General features: G+C 52.0%; 1 protein-coding gene and 1 long non-coding RNA gene across 8 annotated transcripts in view; one reads left to right on the plus strand and one right to left on the minus strand.

The window, feature by feature from the left end:
- LOC141942384 (uncharacterized) overlaps nt 1-1,934 on the plus strand; it is a 62,938-nt gene extending 61,004 nt beyond the window's left edge. Inside the window, exon 2 of the long non-coding RNA XR_012628613.1 lies at nt 256-1,934. This is a non-coding gene — a long non-coding RNA (uncharacterized LOC141942384). The remainder of the gene's footprint in view (nt 1-255) is intronic.
- A 1,954-nt stretch (nt 1,935-3,888) lies between these two features.
- The window catches only part of RNF24 (ring finger protein 24), a 33,109-nt gene continuing 14,280 nt past the window's right edge, over nt 3,889-22,717 (minus strand). For 5 of the 7 annotated variants that reach the window (XM_074865466.1, XM_074865469.1, XM_074865470.1 and 2 more), the window contains 5 exons: nt 18,510-18,659; nt 11,026-11,068; nt 9,995-10,036; nt 6,957-7,036; nt 3,889-5,580 (listed from right to left, as the gene is read on the minus strand). In XM_074865466.1, coding sequence (XP_074721567.1) covers nt 5,442-5,580; nt 6,957-7,036; nt 9,995-10,036; nt 11,026-11,068; nt 18,510-18,652 — 447 coding nt within the window. In that variant the 5' untranslated portion in view covers nt 18,653-18,659 and the 3' untranslated portion in view covers nt 3,889-5,441. Of the gene's footprint in view, nt 5,581-6,956; nt 7,037-9,994; nt 10,037-11,025; nt 11,069-18,509; nt 18,660-20,285; nt 20,679-21,454; nt 21,676-22,717 lie in introns of those variants that run through there. The other 2 variants (XM_074865465.1, XM_074865468.1) reach the window with 2 other exon arrangements.

Here is a 22,717-nt window from a genome sequence, read left to right on the forward strand (position 1 = left end):
CCTCCAGGGATGGGGACTCCACCACCTCCCTGGGCAGCCCATTCCAATGCATAACAACCCATTCTGTAAAGAAATGCTTCCTAAGAGCCAGTCTAAACCTTCCCTGGTGCAGTTTGAGGCCATTCCTTCTTGTCCTATCACTTACTACTTGGTTCAAGAGACTCATCCCCCCTCCCTGCAGCCTCCTTTCAGGCAGTTGTCGAGGGCGATGAGGTCTCCCCTCAGCCTCCTCTTCTCCAGACTAAACCCCCCCAGTTCCCTCAGCCGCTCCCCATCACACCTGTGCTCCAGACCCTGCACCAGCTCCGTTGCCCTTCTCTGGACACGCTCGAGTCATTCAATGGCCTTTTAGGGGTGAGGGGCCCAAAACTGAACCCACTCATCGAGGGGTGGCAAATCAGTTCATGCTCGTTGGGGTTTATCGCCTGTTGTCCCCACTCGAATGCATCTTTTAAAGTCGTCATTTCTTTTCAGAGAAGTTGATTTTCAGTTCTTTGATCCCGCTGCACGTTCTGAGGCCTGATTGTGGTGCAGGACAGCCTGTGGTGTCCAGCTCTACCCCATGCTGCAGCCCGAGGTCCCAGTGCAAGGCGCTCTGCAGCTCGCTGGGTTCATTGCACAGCACCTGCCTCTCTTTTTGGGCCTGAAAAGGGAAGAAACTACACGTTCAGAAGACGTACTCTTTGCTAGCTTAGCTCCTGTGTGGTATTTCTTAAAGCCTGCCCTGTCGGCTCTGCTGTGTGAGTGCCCCCAGTGTAAAGCAAGGCCTTTTCTGAACTTGAGTTCATTGTGGGCCTGGAACTTCCTGAATGCATCCAGTAATTTGGCAGCCACGAAAAAATAGGGGGGGAAAAAAAGAAAGTAGTGTTCATGTGAAAGGTAACCTTTGCTGTGTGCTGGCTGTAGAGGAGAAGGTGTGCTCTTCTCCTGCGGTGTAGTGTTCGGTGAAACGTGGTTAGGGGTGAGGGGCTTGAGCGGGATAATACAGAATCATCCTGGTTTGGGTTGGAAGGGACCTTCAAAGATCACCTCGTCCCTGGCAGGGGGTTGGACTGGGACATCTTCAACTAGACCAAGTTGCTCAAAGCCCCGTCCAACCTGGCCTTGAACCCTTCCAGGGAGGGGGCAGCCACAGCTTCTCTGGGCAAATTGCATTTATTTTTAATTTCTTGTGAAATCACCCAAAAGATACCCCAAATAGGTGTATTAAAACCAATTGCTGATTGTAGGTTTTCTAGGCTTGACTTAACCCTTTCTCTGCCCTATAAAATATAATGCACAGCACATAACCAGCTGCCAGTTCAGCCAGGTCACCCCCTCCCCTCACAGTCAAAACTCAAGCCCTGGTTTGCCTCGTGGAAAAGAAACAGAAACCCACTTGGGCTTTTTGAAATGCCCTTGTGCCGGGGCCCTGCTCAGCTCCTTGCTGTACTACCACAGCCATGCACTGGACTGGTGTGGGCTCATCAGATTTAATTAGTCCTGGGGGTTTCACGTGGATCATGTTGGGGTGGGGGGTGTATATAAACCCCCTCTGAATCCTTGTAATTCATTCAAGAAGGGCTATTTTTTTTTCTTTTTTAGTAGCAGTAGCCTTTGGGAGCTGAAGACTGACAGAAGGAAGGAAATACCTTGAAATGATTTTGTTAGGCAGAGGGAAGCTCTGGGGAGCTGAGGAACCCCCGCAGCAGCCCTGGAGCCCCGTCCCCGAGCTCGGGGCCAGGCTGGTGTCCCTGGGAGCAGCAGCCTGCGGGTTTTCCGGTGTTCGTCCTGCACATTTGTGTGTGTAACTCCTTTTTCTGTAGATTTTGAGTAGATCCTGTGTGGTCTGATGTCCAGCACCAAAGTCCCTGATGTATTGTGTGTATTTTTTTTGTAAATTGTTTTTTTTTTTCTTGTAATAAAACATTACAGTTATTTTTATATACTTGAAACTCTTGTTTGCTTCTTGTCTCCTTCTTCCCAGCTACAGAGCAAAGGGCTGAACCTTGATCTGAACAGGCATCAAAAGCATCCTGGTGAAATGGGTGTAAACAAGTCCTTCCAGTTGATTTTTAGGAGTTTATTAAAAATAACTGTCAGCAATCCTTGATTACTCTTCACTCCCCCCCCCCCCCCCCCCATGTTCTGGTCTCTGGAAATCAGTTGCATTTCAAAGCATGTAAATGGAGGGGGAAAAAATATTAATAATTCAGTATTTGTGTGTTGCTGGTAGCGAGGATCCCTTCTCGATGCTCCGTTGCCCCCAGGCTAATAAATTTTTTAACAAGGTTCCTTAAAAAGAGGCTTTGAAACTGGGTTTGACTAAAACCCAGACGCTGGCCTGGGTCTGCGCTGCTGAGAGAAGGTGGATCTTTTTGGATTATTTTGGGGTTATTTTTGCAGCTTGGCTTGGTGAGCAGCAGCAGGCTCCCAGCACTGGGAGGTCCAGCCAGGGGGGGATTTGAGCACCATTTTAGGGCAAATTGCAGCATTTTAGGGTTTGATGAAAGACTCCTTTGGTGGGAGGTGGTGATCTCGAGGCCCTTTGGCCTTTAACGTATGGATGAGTTGCGTTGGGTTGGCGGTGAAGGCGAGGTGTCTGTCCAGAACGGGGTGGAAAGAACAAAAATAATGGTGTTTTGTGCATCTCGGTGCTAGATCCGGCTGGTGGCTCGGCCAGACCCGCGTCCCACCAAGTGGGAATCTTCACCCGGTGAGCTCTTCCCGGCCGTGGCTGCCTGGAGCTTCCAGAAGATGAAGAGAGTAGTGAGACGGTGGCTCCGTGCGTTTCCTTCTGGAGAAGGTGAAGCAGAACATCTCCAGGTGGGACCTGTCCCCAGCACCCAGCTCTGGGAGTGCAGCCAGCACTAGAGGGCAGCAGCCCTCTGCTCTGGGCAGGGACAGGGGACAGCAGGACAGGGGACAGGGCAGGGAACAGAGCAGGACAGGGGACAGCAGGACGGGGGACAGAACAGGGGACAGGAGGATGGGACAGGACGGGACAGCAGGACAAGACAGGGGACAGCAGGACAGGGGACAGGAGGACGGGATGACAGGACAGGGGGCAGCAGGACAGGGGACAGGAGGACAGGGGACAGGACGGGACAGGAGGACAGGGGACAGCAGGATGGGACAGCAGGACAGGGGACAGCAGGACAGGACAGGACAGAGCAGGACAGGACAGGAGGACAGGACAGCAGGACAGGGGGCAGCAGGACAGGGTGGGAGCTGCTTCCTCCACACAGGGTTTCTGCAGGGATCACAACCGGGGTGGCCCCAGTTAAGCACCCAAGTGGGGACGGGCATCAGCGGGGCAGAGAGATCTGAGAGGGGGAAAAGGGATTTTTCAGCCCGTCTCGTGTAGCCCGGCAGAACTGAGGAGGGGTAAAACGAAGCGAGCGGGAGATTTTGAGCTGGACCCCGGGAAATTCGGCAGTGTGGAGGCCGGGAGCTGAACCCCTCCAGAGCCCGTGGCCGGTGGGAGGTTGGCGTTAGCCCAGCCAGGCCTCGCTGCCAGCCCCGGGAGCGCCTGCCCGCGGCCGGGGTTTGGGCTGGGAAGGTTTATTTTGAGGAGAAACCTCCTCTTTCCGAGCGGGACAGCCCACGCGTGCCCAGGGCGTGCGAAATCCCCCCTCGGCCGGGGATTTCCAGGGTGCGTGGGGCCACCAGCCGGCCCCAGACAGGGGGTGAATTCCCCAATCAGGCCCCCGCTGGAAGCAAAAGCTCCGCTCCGGGCCAGGGACCCCCCCAGCCCCACACTGGCCCTGCAGAAGGGGCTGGTGGCCCAGTGGGTGCCAGCCACCCCCCCCGGGGGTGACAGAGGGCTGAGCAGCGAGGGATGGGCCCTTTTTCCCGTGGCCGGGGTCTCCCAGGTGCCAACTCCCCCCCCTGCACACACACCCCTGCTTCCAAAACCTGCTTTTATTTACATTTCAAGTCAAATCACATGCAAACTGTTTGGTCTTTTTTTTTTTTTTTTTTTTTTTTTTCCCTTTCCTTGTTTTTCCTTAAGAATAGTGTGATTAGCAAAAAAGACGCATTATTAGAATTTTAAAATAGCAATTAAATATACAAAAATATAGCTTACAAAACCCCCCCCCCAAAAAAAAAAAACCAACCAACAAAAAAAAAAAACAGCAACCGTTTTAAAAAATATTCTGCTGCAGAATTTGTAGTGTACAAACACGTCTATGAGGCTCCACGCTCCATAAACAGTCTCGGGAGTCGCACGGTATTTACAGGAGGGGGGAGACGACACCCGGAGCCTTCCCAGCCCTGTGCCCCATGCTGCGCCCGGGGGGGGGGTGGGCTGAGAGAGCCGCCACCGTGTAATACTGACACACCCCCCCCCCCCCCCCAAAAAAAAAAAAAAAAAGAAAAAAAAAGGGAGTAAGTTGCAAAGATAAAGGGGGACGCCGGGGCGTTTGCTACCGTGCCTGAATTTGCCCTGCAGGGTGGTCAGAGAGGTGAGGGGGTGGCACAACTCCCCCCCCTCCGCTGTCCCCAGCAGCTTTTGTGCTCGATGATGGGGGCTTTGGGCAAGGAGAAACGCTGCCGGCTCACGTGTCCCTCGCCCAGAAACGCCCCCCCTGGAGCCAGGCTGAAAGGGATGGGATGAACCCAAAGGACAGGATTTTTGCCTGCCCCCCCACCACGCCCCCCCCCCCCCACCCCAGCCAGGCCGTGCCGCCATTTTGAGGAGGAAGCTCTGATGGTTCACGCCAGGATCGTGCCCCTCCCGGGGACTAACACCCCGCTGAGGTAGCCCATTGCGCCGAGGAGGGGGACAGCCACCCCCGGGGAGGGTTGGGGGGTACCCAAAGCCCACGAGACCCCACACACCCCCCCCTTTGCCCTCTCCCCCACCCCATTTAGCCCTTTGGGAGGAGCAGCGGGTGCTGAGGAGGTGCCCGGGGTGGGGCAAGACCCGGTTTTGCAGGTCGGGATTGCAAAGGCAAAAGTCACCCCGTTAAAGAGGAGAAACGGGGCAGGAACCAGCCGTGATGCTCCGGGGTCTCCCCGCCCCCACCACGTTGTGTTTTAGGCATCGTTTTTGAGGGCGCGGGGGGGGCAGCGGGGCTGGGGAGCGTACCGGGGCGTTCGGGGGGTCGTCGCAGGAGGCTGTTGGGGGGCTCCGGCCTCCCCCACGCTGCTTCCCGGCAGACGAAGGGACGTGCTGGAAGAAGGATGTCGTGCAGGCGCCCGCGGAGGGACCCCCGAGTCCCTTCCTCGCCCCGGGAGGAGGAATGGAGCCCGGGCTCGAGCGTCAGAGCCCTCATCCCGGCACGGCTCCGCCCAGGCAGGGGTTTGGGGCGCGGGGCTCTTGCGCATCGGCCGGCGGGGACGTGCCCCCCGCTAAAGTGCTGCGGGCCCCCCGCGGCCTCGCCTGCCCCTCCGTGCTGGTGCCGTAGTGCTTTGGTTGTCTCCGAGTCCCCGGGGCGGCGGAGCTGTCCGAGGAGCTATACGATGTTCTGCGCGCCGGGGAGGGGGCCCTGGGGGGGGCCGGGGTCCTGCTTGCTGTGCAGCTGCGCCAGCTGCAGCACCGGCATGTTGCAGAGCGGGCAGACTTTCCGCACCTCCAGCCACTTGATGAGGCACCTGGTGGGGGGGACACACACAGACATGGGGGGGTTAATTACAGGGGTGCTGCAGAAATAAACCCCACGCACCCCATCAGGGCGGTGGCCACCCCTGGCCCTCCCCCGAGGGGGACGGGCCATGGCCCGGGGGCTACAGGCCAGGTCTGAGCCATTGCCACCCTCCCTGGAGCTTGACTGCTGCTGAATTTTTGATTCACCATTTAGGTGCTTTTGTATTTTATTAGGACTTTTGTGTGTGTGTCTATATGGATTTTTGTGTACTTATAATATGTTTTACATATAATTTATATATGGTTTATATATAATTTATAATATGTTTTATGTATAATTTATGTTTTATATATAATTTTTATATATATTTATAAAATAGGGCTATAAAAATGCACACACACACACAAATATATAAAATACATATATACACACAAAGTTATACATGAATATATGCATTTTATAATCTATAAAATGTATATATACATTATATATACACACATCACACATATATATTATGCATCTAAAATTCATAGTGGTTGACATTTTTATAAAATACATATATTATACATATTTATATTATTTATAGTCATATCATCTATACATTAGATATATTTAATATATCTTTAATATATAATACACATATATATGTGTAATAATATATTATACACAATATATAATATTATATAACATAATATATATTATATAATAAAACATTGTACACATATATAATATTAGACACAATATAAAAAAATATTGTATATATTATGTGTAATATATATTAGATGATATATATTATATTATGTATATAATATATAAAATGATATATACTATATAAAATACATATGTAAGATTTTCTTATACACATTTTTCATAGAATCCCCGAGGGAGTGGGAAGGGACCCGTGAGGATCATCCAGGCCAACTCCTGACTCGCCCCAGGACAACCCATGAGTTGCCCCCCCCACAGCAAGCCCCATGCAAACACTTCTGGACCACCAAGAGCCTTGGGGCCGTGACTGCTTCCCTGGGGGGCTTGTTGCAGTGGTTTTGAGTATCTCTTTTATAAATATATACGGATTTTATAGATGTAAATATATATATACACACACCAAAATGTACCTATACAGTTTGGAATCTCTAAAGTCTCTATCTACAAGGTGAAGGGGTTTTGCCAGCTCACGACTGGACCTTTGCTGCTCCAAATGCTCAAATTCACTCGATAAGGGGCTTTTGCTGCAATTCCCTCCTTCCCCTGGAATTGGGGTGTAAGAAACCCCCGGCGAGGAGCAGCAGCAGCCGGAGCCCTGGCGCCAGGAGCCTCCCCGGGGCTCGCCGGGCAGAGTTCGGGGTAGCCCGGCTTGGCTGCCCCGTGGCCCACACTTACTTTCTGTGGAAGGCATGTTTGCAGGGACAGATCCCCAGCTCGTCCTTGGGCTTGAACTCCTCCAGGCAGACGGCACAGATCTGAAAGACACGAGAGGCAGAGCAAGAAGCAGTCAGCAGCCGGGAAGCATTTTTTTTTTCACACCCAAACTACATGAATGATATCTCCGAACCGGCCAAAATACTCCCCCCAAAAAACCCCTCCCCCTAAAACGGTGCCTTCAGCCAGTTTCCATCTTCTCCCCAGCGCTCGCCTCGCCCCTGCCTTTGGTTGGGGATAAAAAAATAAAAGGGCAATTTGGCTTCTGATGCTGTGAGGATCCCTCCCCAGGCCACAGGGAAAGCAAACTCCCCTTTTACTATAAACCCTTTTGACCAAGAAGCTGCTTTTATTTTTTGCCCCCTGTGCTGCAGAACAAACATTTGGGAGGTTTCTGCATGGCAGAGGGATGAAATCCCCACTAAAGCCTTCCCAGGCTTTGCTGTCATGGTTTTGGGCTCGCGGGCTGAGGCTCAGGTCTCCCCTCCCCAGTGGAGGGGACCCCGGGGCCTCCCCCGAGCAGCAGCCACCAGGCTGGGATGTGTTTGGACGTGCCTGGAGGCTTTAGGGTGCAGGGGGACGGATCCATGCTGCTGCTGGGTCCCTGGGCCCGAGCTGCATCCGCAGGGATAACTCTGGGAAGAGGAAAAGGCAAAGGGTGCATCTCTATCCCCGGGCTGGGAAGGTTGGTGGCCGTTTCCCCAGCGGGCAAGAGACCCACCGAATCTTCCCCTCCGCCGCTGTTTTTTTCTGACCCGTTTTGGATATTCGCAGGGATTTTAGATATTCCCAACTCTTTTTCCCAGCCTGGGAGTCTCCAGCAGTCTGAAACAAGGGCCAACCCTGCTGCCAAAAGCCCTCGGGATGAGGCAGGCGGCTGGCAAGCGCCGCGGGAGGCTCCCGGCTTTCCCGGGGCCGTGGCCCCCGTCGATACTTTCCAGCCACCCAAAGCTCGTCAGAGAGTTTTTTTATTGAGCAAATGCTGGCATGGCTGCTCGGGTCGGCCCCCGAGGAGCACACAGACGTCTTGAGCCCCGTGAAAACCAGGGAGAGGCGGCGTGGTGAAAAAAAAAAAAAAAAAAAAAAAAAAAAGAGAAAAACCAAACGCAGAAACACGGGGCTGAAGAGCTCGGCGGGGACTTTCCCCTCCGCAAGGCTCCGGGCGAGCCCTGGCAGCCGCCCCGTGATGTTGCAAAATCCAACCCCCCCGCCCCGTGCTCCGCTTTCCAGAACTGCTTACTGTAAATACCAAAATCCAAATGCCCAAAAAAGGGATATTTTGGAGGGAGACAAAGAAAATCCTTTCCAGCCTTTCCCAAATCCCAGGGAAGAGCTGGAGCTGCTGCTCTATCCCCTTCCCCATGGACCCCTCATCCTCCCCGAAGGCGTTTGGGCTGGGAGAGCTCAGAGAGCTGGGGGTGGAGGGGATGGAGGGGGAGGACAGAGGGTTATCGCTGCCATTCCTGGCTCCCAAATCCTTCCTGCAACGAGCTTCTCACCCCAGGGAGTACTTTTAAGTCTGTGTGCTGGCAAAAAACCCCACTGCAAGTCAGTTTAATGCGAGTGGATCAGAAATAGGGGCCTGGAGCAGGGACCTCCACCGCTCTCCTGCCCTCAGGATTGAGCCCCTCGGCTGCGGGGAGAGGAGGGTGAGGAGGAAACCTGGGATGGGCTCTTGTTGCTCTGCTCAGGGAATTAAAAAAAATAGCAGTTTATAAACAAATGGGGCTGGTATTTAACAGAAGAGTGGACTCATGTCCAGGACACGGGTGGGCATTTTTGTTGTTGTTCAGGGAAATAAATCCAGCCCGTGATTGAAGCAGAGTTCGAGCAGATTCCTGCTCAACTTCAGCACAAAAATCGGTCTGTAAATAGGGACACTCAGCCCCAAAACAGCCTGGCAGCCTGCTGAGAACAACTGATGTGTTTTAAACCTCAAGGGGCGAGGAGGTGGAGGTGGATTAGGGTAACATCGTTAATCTGAGCTGTGTTTCAGCCTCCTCTTAGCTCGTTAATCCAGCGAGGAGCCGCTTCTGCGCCCGCGTCGGGACGGGGCAGGCGCTGGTGCAATTCTCCCTGCGAAGTTTAAATGCGAAGTCCACCAGGGCTTTGCTTTATGGCTGCCATGGGCTCTGCCCTCCTCCTGAATCCAAGAAGAAACCCCCATGTTTTTGGGGCTGGCAAAAGGATTTTTAATTCTTAATACATCCCAGCAGACACCCCTTTGCCCACCTCTCCCGGCCCCCTCTTCTCTGCAGAGCAAGAGCGCGAGGGGCAGGAGCCTGGGGAGTGTGTTTATCTCTGATTTTAATTAAATCCCAGAGCAGTTTACTCTGCCCGAGCAACGCAGCCGGCAGAGATGTGCTGGATATCGTCACGCTCTGACGGTGGCGAGGCTGAGCGGGGCTGGAGGGGACGTAACTGTCACAGGACACTGTTCATACACGGCCCAGCCTGCCTCTGCCTCCCCTTGTACCTACAGCTTATCACAGTGATAATGGTAATGTGATAAATAATAATAATAAGGCAGTAAGTAATCATAATGCAGTAAATAATAATAATGCAGTAAATAATAATAATGCAATAAATAATACTAATGCAGTAAAAGCTAAAGGGGACCCAGGAGGAGGAGGGAGACGGTTTAATCCAGACCCATTGCAGATGCACTTTTACCAGCTGCATTAACGAGCAATTAGTATCTCTGAGAAAGAAAAGCAGCATCAGGGAGATGGAGCTGCCAGCACAGCCCTTAACCTGTCCCCACCACGTTCCCCGTAACGGGGTAAGAGGCTGCCAAGCAAACCCCGCCGGTGGCAGCGAGCGGGCAGTGCTCCCAGCACACCTCGCTGTGTGTTTTGCTCCTGAAGGAGTTAAATGTGAGTTTTTGCACCCTCCTACCTCTGCCAGCCTTTGCCTGTCCCCCACGCCCTCCCCAGAGCGAGGAAGAGGAGGGTGAGGGAGTCTTTACCACTATGCTACCGCCCCAGGGATGTACTCACCTCGTGTAGGTTCAGCTCCTTCACCTTTTCCTTGAGTATAACCTGTAAGACAGAGCGCTGGGGTCAGGACACAGCTGCTGCCGTGAGTGTTTGCAGCAAAAATCTCCATAAACATCGATCCCATTTAGCGTCCCAGTAGAACTGGAAACCCCCAGTAAACCCAGCACAGCCACGGAGCGCATCAGATCTTCACCCCTGTGCAGAGACAGGAGGAAGGCAGCGCTGGCACAGCTATAACCACTAACACGAGGACCAAATCCAGCCTTCCTCCTGATTTAAACCTCCTGGGCTCCTGCGTGGACGTCTGCTGCTTCTTTTTCACTCTAGCCAGGCTAAACATCTGGCCAGGGCTATAAATCCAGGATGACCATGTGTTACTGCAGCGTATCAGCCCAACTCCACCCAACTGTCGTCCTGCTCGAACGACAGATCGGAGGCAGAAAAATTACACAAGCCCTGGAAAAAACGGGACGTTGAAGCAGCAACCTGACACCGACCTCTTGGCTGTGTTTATTTTAACACGGCACGTGTGGGTGCGTGCAGAAAACAGCTGGGTTTGCCAAGGTGACGTGGAGGTGTTCCCTAGGAGGGGTCCCTATGAGAGCCCCAGGTGGGCCAGAGCTGCTGGGTTCAATGCAGGAAGCAGATTTGGACCCTGAAAACATCATTTGATTGCTGGGTGAGCAAGGGCATTATGGCTCACCAGCGGGAAATAAGGCAAGGGTTTGGAGAGGCTGCTCAGTTGAGGTGTTCCAGGGGTGGAGATGTCCCCACTGCTCAGGGACCTCGTCTGAAAACACAGAGACCTGCAGACTAACGGGGGAGAGATGCTCCTGGGGTGCCCAGCTGGTAGAAAAAAATCAAACCAGCCAGGACAGAGGTTTGCCCAGGCGTTATAACTTCTCTTCCAAGATCAAAAGCCTCCCAAGGAGAAGAACAGCACAAGGAAACCTGATAGAGTGACTACTCCGACATGGATTTAGTGCTAAACAGAAGGGGAGAAGAGGACAACTTACTGTGCATCATCTCACCTGTTTGTAGGCGTAAAGCTCTTTGTGTGCTTGATGTCTGAGCCTGCAATCAGAACAGGGAGAAACATGAAGAGAGGCAAACAAATCAGGATTACTCTAATACCTCAAACGTTTCATTTCCCTCCTTTCCAGATCTAATATATATTTTTTTTCAATTTTTCATTTCAGAAACAGGAAATTTCAGGCCATGTGAAATGATACAGTTAAGAAACAGCCAGCTTTTCTTGTAGCTGGGAAGGCAACATCTCCATCCAGAAGCACACAACCTCCTCCCCTTCTCCTCTTCTGACCTACCTAATTTTCCACGCAGATATCACCTGCACTGTTAAAACCAGCAAAAGCTGCTGAGTAAATCAGGAGCTGCCACAAATACCCCCAGTTTCCAACCACTTCTGCTGCCAACAACTTCTAGACTGCCCACAGCCTCTTTTTCCAAGCGATGGGTATTCAGACCCAAGGAAAGCTCTGCTCCCGCTCGAGCAGGGACGGGGAAGGAGCCCTCCCCCCTCCGAGGTTTCCCACTGAAGCCCCCATCACTGCCTGGGCGGTGTTGGGTTCCTCAAACACGGCTTTATCTTCAATTATAAGGTCAATTGTGCTGCTTCTGCCTCCCAAACAATGGGGAAGAAGCATTCAAGAAGAGGTTATCCGTCTGGCTGAGCAAGCTAAGGACGGCTACTTATCTGAAGACAGCACCCGAGCAGAAAGCTTTGGAAGAGAAGCAACATCTCTCACCTCCTATCGCAGGGGGCAACTGAATAACCAGAGGTAACGAGCTGCCAAAAACCGCAACAGAACGAACCTGTATCTTGGGAATTTTTTATTATTTACTTTTTTAATCACAAGAGCGGACGGGGGTGTGCTGTGTTAAAGAACGGGGTGACAAGCCCACATGATCAGCCAGGGCCAGAGCCGATGCAGCGGTGGAGCAAAATCAGGATTATAAACTGCATAAGCTGCTTCCCCCTACCTGCCTTTTGAAGCACTGTGCTCAGCACAATTTGGGGGGTTTTGGGTGTTTTTTTCTTTGCCCAACAGCATCTATTCCTGGAGAAAATCAAGGGATGGAGGGAGAGGATGAACCTATTCCAAAAACACCTGCTGCAGTGGGAAGTTCAGCTGGTGGCAGCTGGAGTTTGAGGTCCATCCCCTCCCTCTCCAGGAGGCACCAGTGGGAGCATTTGTCCCCACTCCCCAGAGTGAAACAGCAACCACAAACACACGTCACATCCCTTCATAGTTTTCAGTTCAAACTATTATTAATAAAACATCTTTCCACGGCAGAACAAACAGCAGCCCATTTTCTGCAGCCTGGCAGAATGCTCTGCAGGCATCAGCTGGCCAGAGAAGCTGATCATGCTCCTAAAATAAATATGTTTTTAAACAAACAAACACTAATATTACTTCTCGTTACAAGACATGGCTCTGAAAACTCAAGGGGAAAGTCATCAAGGCTAAAGAGTTGGCCAAGGACTTTTAATAAGATGTCAGTGTGTATCTGCAGGGCAGGGAACATTTCCCCCAGCCAGCCTCGAGTGTGGTTTCAGATGGGAAACCCCCTCGCCTGTAATTTCACTTCTCCAGAAATATTCTGGGGGCTGTCTCAAACCCTGGCTGTTTCACCCTGAGCTCTCAGAGGCTTTCTGGTCCTGCAAGGCTGAAGTGGGCGAGTTATAAAAATAAGATGTAAAAATAGATCCCTGTCCCTTTTGCTTGAAAACTCCCCCCCCAAAATGTCACAGGCCTTGAAAGTCAAGAAATGGGTAAAAATGCACCTTAATGCTGCAGAGAAAGTTGCAGTAAGTCAGCTCCTGAGCCCTGAATTTAGCGGGGAGACATCCCTCCTCCTCTAACGCTGCTGCCTGGCAGGGAACCTGCCTGCAGAGCCACGGATAAAATGGCAGCAGGCAGGAAGGAGAAGGCTGGGGTCCCATCCCTCCACCAGCGACCCCGCGCAGAAACACGAGCAGAAGATGCACAAACAATAGAGAAAACAGGATGAAACCAGCCTGATCCACAGAGATCCGGGTGGCTGGGAAACCGGTTATGAAATACAGATGGGGCAAAGCACGATGCTTGGCTGGAGAGCGCATACAAGGGGAAAAACCCTCCCAGCACAGGAAAAAGCATCTGTCTTACTGAGCACCAAGCGGCCACCGAGGCTTTGACCCAGATGAAACTTTGACCCCAAGGAACCAGCGGCAGGACAAGAGGGAATGGCCTCAAGCTGCGTCAGGGCAGGGTCAGACTGGCTCTTAGGAAGGATTTCTTTGCAGAAGGGGTTGTTGGGCGTTGGAATGGGCTGCCCAGGGCAGGGGGGGAGTCCCCATCCCTGGAGGGGTTGAAGAGTCGGGTTGACCCAGCGCTGAGGGATCTGGTGGAGTTGAGAACGGTCAGTGTGAGGTTCATGGTTGGGCTGGAGGAGCTTCAAGGGCTTTTCCAACCTCCATGATTCTGTGATTCTGTGACGAGCCAAAGCCACCAGAGAGAAGGTGTTTTGCAGAATGAGCCCAAGCATCTGCAGATGCTGCAGAGGCACCTGGACCAGCGATGGGGAAGAAGTGACCACCTGGCCATGGATCCATGCAGCTCCGTGCTGTCAGAGTGCGGACGCTACAGTGCCACGGGCCAGGGCTGAGCTTTACAGGGAGACTTTGCCAAAAAAAAAAAACCCAAAACCCAACCTCACTGAAGGTTATGGGGAACGGCACGAGCACATCTGGTCCCAAAGCATGCGAGCTCGGTGTGCTCCTCCACGCTTTCCTCTCAAAGCCAGGACCCTGGGCCAGATGGATCCCGGTCGGACCTAGTGCAGCTGTTGTAAGGAGACCCTGGGTCCTGGCGAGCGTTCTTCCCCGTTGGACCCAGGGAGGCCTTCATCCATCTCGTGTCCAAAGCTGTGACTCCGGAGGAATTTCTGGCAGATGGCTGGTTTAGATAAGAGACCACACAGCGTCTTGAAAGCCAGCCCGTGGCTGGAGACTGCGTGTGCGCACGCCGTCACCCATCCCTGCATTTAATAACCACCTCTCGCTGGTTTTGTGGTCTCTCTCCAAGGTTTCCATGCCTCCCGCAGGGAAGGGAGCACCCCCTTTCTTCGGGTGACTCTGAATCACCTATAGCAAGTGAACGACTACGGGAATAAAATGTAGAGGGAACAACTTTTTGCAGGTTTTCCTCCAAGATCTGCTTATTTGACGCTTTACAATAAAAGAGTAGAAAGGTACCGGGCGTTGGCTCTTCGCCCCATCACTGCTTCGCTCTCCCCAGCCCAGCCAGGGTCCCTGGGCTCTCCAAACCCAACCACTGCCTTCGATCCTGGCAGGTTTGAATACAGAAGGAAACAGCCCTATAAAAAAGGGCTTTTTAAGGGCTACATACCCTGCGCCTCCCATAGAATTTGAGCCTAGTCTGGGCAGAGACAAGCCCCGTGCAACCCGCAGTGAAGCACGAGCAGGGACGCTGCAGCATTTACGCAGGGTGAGGGTGCCCGGCCACTCAAAGGCATGGAAAGCACGGCGTTGCTCGGCTCAGCATCCTTCTGAACTGGGTTTTAAGGGACCGAAGGCAACATGAGGTTATTGCTTTCACTAATTCAGCAGAGCTCAGACACAAATGGCTCCTTGCAAAATTTCATTTCCGTTTTCTTTGGCTTTTTTTTAAAAGAAATTTTCCAAGCAGAGGCAGCAGCCATGAGGGTGGGACCTGTGCTTTGTACCGGAATGGTTTGCAGCAGCAGAAAAGCTCGAGATTCACCTGAGCTGCGCACAGACAGTGACGATTTTTGCTTTCGTTTTGGCTGAAATTCCTATTGGACTCTGTTTTGAGCCAACCCAATTAAAAACGTCAATTCTTCCTCCCGTCGAAGCAGGCAGCGCACTCCTCAGTGGCACAGCTGCGAAGTGCAGCCCGTTGCCCTCCTCCTGGGCACATCCCTTATTTACTGCCCTCAGCTCTGCCATTAGGGGTAAATACCCCTAATAGGCTTGGGGAGGAGTGGCTGGAGAGCTGCCAGTCAGAGAGGGACCTGGGGGGGTTGATTGACAGCCGGCTGAACAGGAGCCAGCAGTGTGCCCAGGTGGCCAAGAAGGCCAATGGTATCCTGGCTTGTATCAGCAATAGCGTGGCCAGCAGGGACAGGGAAGGGATCTTACCCCTGGACTCGGCACTGGTGAGGCCGCCCCTCGATGAGTGGGTTCTGTTTTGGGCCCCTCACTCCAAAAAGGCCATTGAATGACTCGAGCGTGTCCAGAGAAGGGCAACGGAGCTGGTGCAGGGTCTGGAGCACAGGTCTGATGGGGAGCGGCTGAGGGAACTGGGGGGGTTTAGTCTGGAGAAGAGGAGGCTGAGGGGAGACCTCATGGCCCTCTCCAACTCCCTGAAAGGAGGGTGCAGAGAGGGGGGATGAGTCTCTTGAGCCAAGGAACCAGCGGCAGGACAAGAGGGAATGGCCTCAAGCTGCGCCAGGGCAGGGTCAGACTGGCTCTTAGGAAGGATTTCTTTGCAGAAGGGGTTGTTGGGCGTTGGAATGGGCTGCCCAGGGCAGGGTGGAGTCCCCATCCTTGGAAGGGTTGAAGAGTCGGGTTGCCCCAGCGCTGAGGGATCTGGTGGAGTTTGGAACGGTCAGTGTGAGGTTCATGGCTGGACTGGAGGATCTTCAAGGTCCTTTCCAACCCAGATGATTCTGTGATTTTGTGATTCTGTGATACACCAGATACTGGCTCTTCCACACTCCGGGTGCCTCCCCAGCCGGGGATGCGGAGGAGGGCTGCACGGGATGCTCTGATTCAGAGCAGGTGATGAGAACCAGGGCCCAACGGATAGTGTCATGAGCTCTGCTCCTTCTTTGACAAATATCTGCAGATGTGTGACGCACGAGAAGAGGGAGAGGATGGGCTGCGTTGCCTCTGCATCTAAGCAGGGCCTGGGGAAAGCCACGAGCCGCTGTTACCTGAAAATAACCCCCCGCGGGTGCAAGTGGAGCCCTGGAGCTCCCCAGGGGACCGTCCCTGCCCATGTCCCTCCACCCTGGGTCGGTTTCTTTGCGATGACACAGTTTGATCCAAGATGCATCTGCTTGTTAAATTAACACCTCCCTTTTACACAGCCTCCAGAGGTTAATTCCGTATTAAAGCCACACATCTCATTGCAGAAGGGGTCAGGAACGTGTGGGGTAATCCAGGCTTTAGCAGCTCATTCAGGAGGGGGAAAAATTTGATTTAAATTCAATATTTTACTTTGTATACTTCCTGTCACAGGACTATGGGTATTCGTTTGCTGCACAGCCAGGCACCAGCAACGCTTCCGTCATAAATGGCACCGAAGGGGAGAGACATGGCAAACCCTTCCCACAACAATCATCTGGGATGCTCCGCAACTGCAGGCACGTGGTCCTTGTCCCACTGTCCACCGACAAGGCTTTCCAAGCTCGAGCTTTTCTACCCCACACCAGCAAATTCAAAGGAGGTGAATGCTCCTGGGGTACATCGGCACAGCTAAAACTCGTGGTACAGTGAAACCCTCCAAGACAGGGGCTGGAGGATTCTTGTTCAGCTCTGTTTTGCCAATAACAGAGCTGGGGGTGGTGGTTTGAAGAGTGATTCACAGAGTCTCTGTAGAGTTTAGGGCTATAAAGGGATCATTAGGTGATCTAATCCAACCTCCCATCTATCATAGGTCGTTAAATAGCACTTCGTTACTCCTGGGAACAGGAGCCAAAACATCTCATCCAGAAAGGTCCTCTGTCTTGATTTAAAGACATCAAGAGACGGAGGACTTGACACTTCCCTTGCTGGCATGTTTCAGTGGTTACTCACTCCTTCTCTTACAACATGCCTCCAACTTCTAAATTTAAAGATTTTCTGGCTTGATCTTCCAGACATTACTACTTGTTATTTTTAATTTGGGGTAGAACACACCCAGCAAGACCCAGTGCCCAGGAAAATACTCTGAAAGCCCAAACACTTCTTCATTTTGTAAATGAGCCATATAGATTTGGCTTCAATCTGGGCAAAACACGTCCTTGACCCTTCTGAACACTATTTTTTTTTTTTTTGCGACCCCTCCCACTGCTGTCCCAATTAAAATGTGAACAGTGGACACAGACACAATATCCCAGCACAGACCTTGTTAACGTTGAGCACTGAGACACAGATCGCCTGGTTGGGGATGACCCCTGGATCTGTTTCTGCCGTGTCTGCCAGGGTGGACAGATACGTTGCACCTTTAAACAACTTTTTCTTGTGTATAATTGTGGTGAAAAGTGAAGATATGATGCCCAGGCAGCCCAAGTCACCCCTGGGTAAGCCTGGATTTGGGCTCACCTCCAAGTTTTACAAGGCTTTGCTTCACGCAGAGTTGAAAATAAGCAGAAATTATCAAATATTTAGAAGGCAGCACTGAAATCTTGCTTCCCTGGTCTACAAAAGCAGGACAAAAACATTTTCAGCATCCTCTGGATAGAAATCCTGGTGGGACTGGCTGCTGTGAGCCAGCCAGATGCAACCTCTGTGGTGCAAGAAGAGACCAGGCGCCTGTTTTACAGGGACAAAGGGAGGGGATGCGATGGATGTGCAGCTAGCAGGGAGCTGAGGCCGTCCAAAAAGCCAGAGGGGAGGTAAAGGGATGGAAAAGCTCCTCTGCAACTTGGCAGGAGAACTCTGGGCATGCAGGATTACAGCAGACCAATGCCCTCTGCTCCCAGCCTCAGGGAGAGGCATAGCCAGCCCCACATCCCGGGTTATCAGCACAACTTGCCCCATCACCACCTCGATTTCCAGGCACTGTGTTTTTCTCCACTTTCCCTCCAGCAGGAAGTTTCTCTTCTCAATTAGTGGCCCAACTCTCTCCCCAATGGCCCATAAAACAATTAAAACAAGCCCCAAACTGGAACAACCTTTAACCCTCCCGCCCCGCTCCCCATCATTCAGATTAACAAATCAACTCTGCATCATTAATCTCTAAACTGTGCTGTTGAATGAGCAATTTGTGCACAATAACAAACGGAGCAGGTATTAAACATTTCTTAAGCACGCAGTACACAAGTTACTCATTAAAGAGGAAAACGTGTTGAAACATTAAGCAGAAAGCAGGAACCATAAAACATCTCTTTCCAGTCTTTTTGAGAAGCCAACCATGTTTTCATGCCCGTTTGAGCATACATATAAATATATCTCCTGTTTTCAGAGCGAATAAAGTAATTGCCTTGTGGGACTGGTAGCTCCAAGATGTGTTGGGCTCAGTGTTCACAGCATACGTGCAGTGGCTTTATTAGGGATGAACGTTAGGTCCCACACTACAAGGCTGAGCAAATTCTTTGATGATGAGGGAAAGTTAAACTACTTCAGGGGTCACATCAGGCTGGCATGAGACGCATCACGGAAAGACAAGGTGATGCCACCCTCTTTTTGGGATGGAAGGATCAATGACAGGCTCGTTCTGAACCTGGGGCAGCTCCTGAAAACAGCTGGGGAAAATTCCCTTACCTGATCAAGTAGCAACAGAAGAGCAAACTGAGGATGAAGACGAAGATGGCCGTGCCGAAAACCACTATGTATATGTTGAGAGGCAGGTTTTGGAACCCGATGTTCGGCATCCTGAAACTGTAATGCTGGAAGTCCGAGCTCATGGGTAGGCTGCGGAGACAGGGAGAAAACAGATGGAGGTGAGGCTCCTTTGGCAGCATGGGATGCCCTTCGGAGAGCAACGGTCCCTCTGAAGGCAGGCAAGGGGGGAAGGAGAGGGCAGCCAGCAGCGCTGCCTTCTCGCTCCTCAACCCCCAAGGTAAAGGCATCCTTGCCCAAAACTGAGCCCCCAGCTCGGTAACCCTGAAAACAAAGCAGGGCTGGAGCATCCAGGGCTGGGATTTTTCTTCTCCCGCTGTGTGCTTCTCCTCCAGCTATTTTCCCCTCTTCTTTACACACATCATCCTTTAAGTTAAACGCTGCATCAGATGGATTTGCATCCAAGCAGCCCCAGCTGCAGCCAACGTCCCCCAAACCCCTCATTAGTTTGGCCAAAACACTGAAAGCAGCCAGAAAGCTTTGTAGCAAGGAAGTTTTTTCTTCCCTTCCCCTCCTGCGGTTTCTAAGATCAATTCCTCATTCTGCAGAAATCCCCCCTCCAAAATCACCGAGTGTGCACATGAACCAGTGCGGGTTCAACACGCTCCTGGCGCATCCCCGGCAGAAAGGAGAGGACAAGGACATCGCCCTGCCATATGGCAGCGCCGCCGAGAAACTATAGGGGCCATAAAAGAGACTTGGTTTGTTTTTTCCACGTGAGATCCAGGTTAAGGTGGTGTAAGGGCTTTTTTAGAGGTTTCAGTTTTATTCCTCAGCACAAGCCCAGGCTGCCTCCCCCCAGCAAAACCCTGAAGCACCCGCGAGTGGCAGCCGAGAGGAAGATGCAACAATTTTGGCTGTCAAGGTACCTCATCTTGGATGCGTGGCCAAAACCTCCCTCCCCTCAGAGGGACCCAATTAAACCACGAGCAGCTGCCTGGGATAACGACTTCAGCGTATCATCTCTCCCGTGATTTTAGTTTTATGATTCATCGCACGGGACACTAACATTGTACAGTATTTTACATTAACCCTGACAGAGTGTTTTTCAGGAGTCAGGCAGAAAACCAGCCCAAATGTCTCTGTATCGCTGTAAAAACCCCCTTGCTGCCATAACGCCACGTATTTATTATTTCTTCTTCTTCTTCCTTTCTATTGCAATCATTCTCTGAGCCATTCACCCCTGAATGACCACAACCATCTCTGATCAGGCATAAAGTTCACCCACCCCCAGCTTCGAAAAGGAAGTTAAAAAATATGCCTTGTTTTCCTTTCTGCCCACAGGAGAGGGCTGGACGTGGCGTGCAATTAAGTTTCACAACAAACAGGGAAAGTACCTGCAGTCTGAACCCCATTTCCCACAGAAAATTACCGAGGGATAATAAAACCCTCCCCCAGAGCGGGGAGTTTTCAACGGCGCATTAATTGCATGGCTCCTCATTTTGCACGGGGCGAGAAGACGGCGGGGAAACCGCGGGACTTGAACCCAAACGTGCCGGGGAGCGACGCTCCAAAAATCAAAGCATCCTCTGGGCTGTCCCTCTCCTCCAAGCAACATCCTTGCTCCTGCACCTCCTTTCCCCCTTAAGACCCCTTTTTTGCCAAACCCCCCGGGTTTTCCTCCACCCTCCCATCATATCTGTGTTGCTCGCACATACGTTGCACGCTGCCCAGCTGCTGTGCAGGGAGCAGACTCACCTTTCATCCCGGCTGCTTCGCCGGCTCTAGCCCCTCGCCTGCACCCTCCTCGCACCCCTCGCCGAAGGCAGCATCTCCAAACGCCCGCCCAAGAGCCTCCTCGCTCCGGCTGCTTTCGGTTTCCTCAGCTCGTTGGAAGTTTTGAGGCAATTTCTGGTAAAGCCTGGATTTGATTAAAGCCTCCAGAGACCAACACGCATGTTCAGAAACTCTCCCGGCCAACGTGGAAATGCTACAAGAGCTCAGGGAGCCAGCACACCCCGCTGCGAGCACTGGTGGGGATGGGATTTTATAGCACGGCAATCACCCAGCAGCTCACGCTTCTCCACCAATGCTTGCTCCACTCAGCTGAGCTGTTTTGCTTTGCAAATAAATTTTAAAAAGCGAAAACCAGCCCCCAAACCTTTGTTCCCAGCTCCTGCAGAGTTAATGCGCAGCTCAGTGTCGCTGCGTAGGGTTGGGTTTGGTTTTTATCTCCACACTGTTTGCTGGGTCAAAGGGATTTTAGACGGTTCAAGGGCTCTCCCCTTGGTCACGCTCACGCGACAGAGCATGTTTCGGCTGGAGGATGAGGCTCTGGCTGTCCCTGCTTGCCCTTGGGCTTGTGTTGATAGTCGCTGGCATTGGCCAAGACGTTGGCCAAGGTTGGCCGGCTCCAGCTCCTCAACCACCCAAGAGAAATCAAACATCCTCCTGGCAAAGCTTCAGGTGATTTTTTGCAAGGAAGGAGAGATCACTCTTGAAGAAGAGGCAACAAAACCAACCAGCACCAGACTATTATTTTTCTTTCCTTTACAACTCCTTCAACTTTTGATCTTGTTCTTACCAGAGCCGGGGGCTTCAGTTCAGCTCTGCCACCAGGAGATGCCGCAGTGGACCGAGCACAAAGGCAGAGGTGGTGGGTAAGGAGGACCCAGGCTGGATTTAGGGCAGCAAATCTCATCAAGCCAGAAAGGCTCCTCACGGTCATGTCCAGCCGAGCCATGCAGCTCTTCCACTGGTCCCCGTGACCACAGCCACAGCTACAAACCATCACAGCCCCCAGCAAACAAATGGTTGGTAGAAACGGAGCTCCGTCCCACCCACAGCATCCTACTCTCTTTTTCCAACAGTACCACTTCCCTAATATTTTACCCCAGAAGAATGTCACCAGTGCAGTTGTGACCTACCTGCTGGCCATACTGCAGGGGCTCAGCCTCCCAGGGACGACCCTCCGGTCCCCTACGGTGCAAGTCCAATGAGTCCCACACCAGATTCATCCAACCCCCGTGTGAAATAACCTTCTCCACATCGGAGCTACCCTGGTCCTTCTCTCCCTCCTGCTACAACAGCTGAGAAATGTTACGGCAAAAAACTAGGAGGTTAGAGGGAAAAAATAAGTTAGCCTGCACAGGATCCAGGAAACTGTTAACTTTAAAAGACTTCACTGAAATCTGATGATTTTAAGCAGCCAAGCTTTGGGGTTGGGTTTGGTTTTTTTTTTAGGGGAGTGGAGGGGGGAGGAACTGTATTTTAATCTGCTTCAGATTTGTGAGAGCACAGCCAAAAGAAATAAAAAATGAGCCATAAAGAAGGATGAAAAGTTTCTGGTGCAGAACAAAAGCCTCCCTGTTGCTCTCTCCATGGCCAAGGCATTTCAGAGCAGGCAGATGCCCCTCCTGGGGCAGCCACTGGCCCCAGGATGGAGGGCACGAGCTGCCTGGAGGAAAGGGGGTTGGTACCACAGAAGCCTTGCAGAGGGGAGGATTTCCCCGGGGCTGGATGGGACCCTCTCTGCGGCGTGAGGTTGTTGGGTTGTCAGGGGAAGATGCTGACTTGCTCCTCGTCTATAAAATGAACCTGCCATGATGGCAGAGATGAAGCAGTGGGGAATTTGGGCAGACACCTGCCCAATGCCCCATCTCCCCGAGGTCTCTGACTGTGACTGGGTCCATGGGGTCTGTGCATCCTCGCAGAACGAGAAAACACGGGGAGAGGACCGTGAAACATCGAGGGCAGGGAAGGGAGCAAGCCAGCCAGCAGCACTCAGGACAGAAGAAATAAGTTTGCCGAAGAAAAATAAACCTGGGAAAAGAGTGGGAAGAAAAAGCCCTGAAGCACGGAAGCCCTCCAGAAGTCCCAAGGGCTGGCTGGAGGAAAATCCTCTAAGTGCACATTAAAAAAAAGTAAATATATATACGTGCATTCATATTTCTTTGCAATATATATTATATATTGTACATAGAATATATTGCAAATATATTGAGAGAGAGATTGCAAACAGCTTTGACTAAAGCAGAGGAGAGAAAATCTGATTTTCCCAGTCTTCAGCATGGAGGGAACTGGAGGGTATTTACTTAATGATACAACAGCTTGCAAAAATAAAAAGGAAAGGCAGTGTTCTCACGATGGGGCCGTACGTGGGGATGCAGAGAGAGCTGGGGATGGCAACG

Source organism: Strix uralensis, chromosome 4, assembly GCF_047716275.1.
Source record: "Strix uralensis isolate ZFMK-TIS-50842 chromosome 4, bStrUra1, whole genome shotgun sequence".
NCBI classification, from domain to species: Eukaryota; Metazoa; Chordata; class Aves; order Strigiformes; family Strigidae; genus Strix; species Strix uralensis.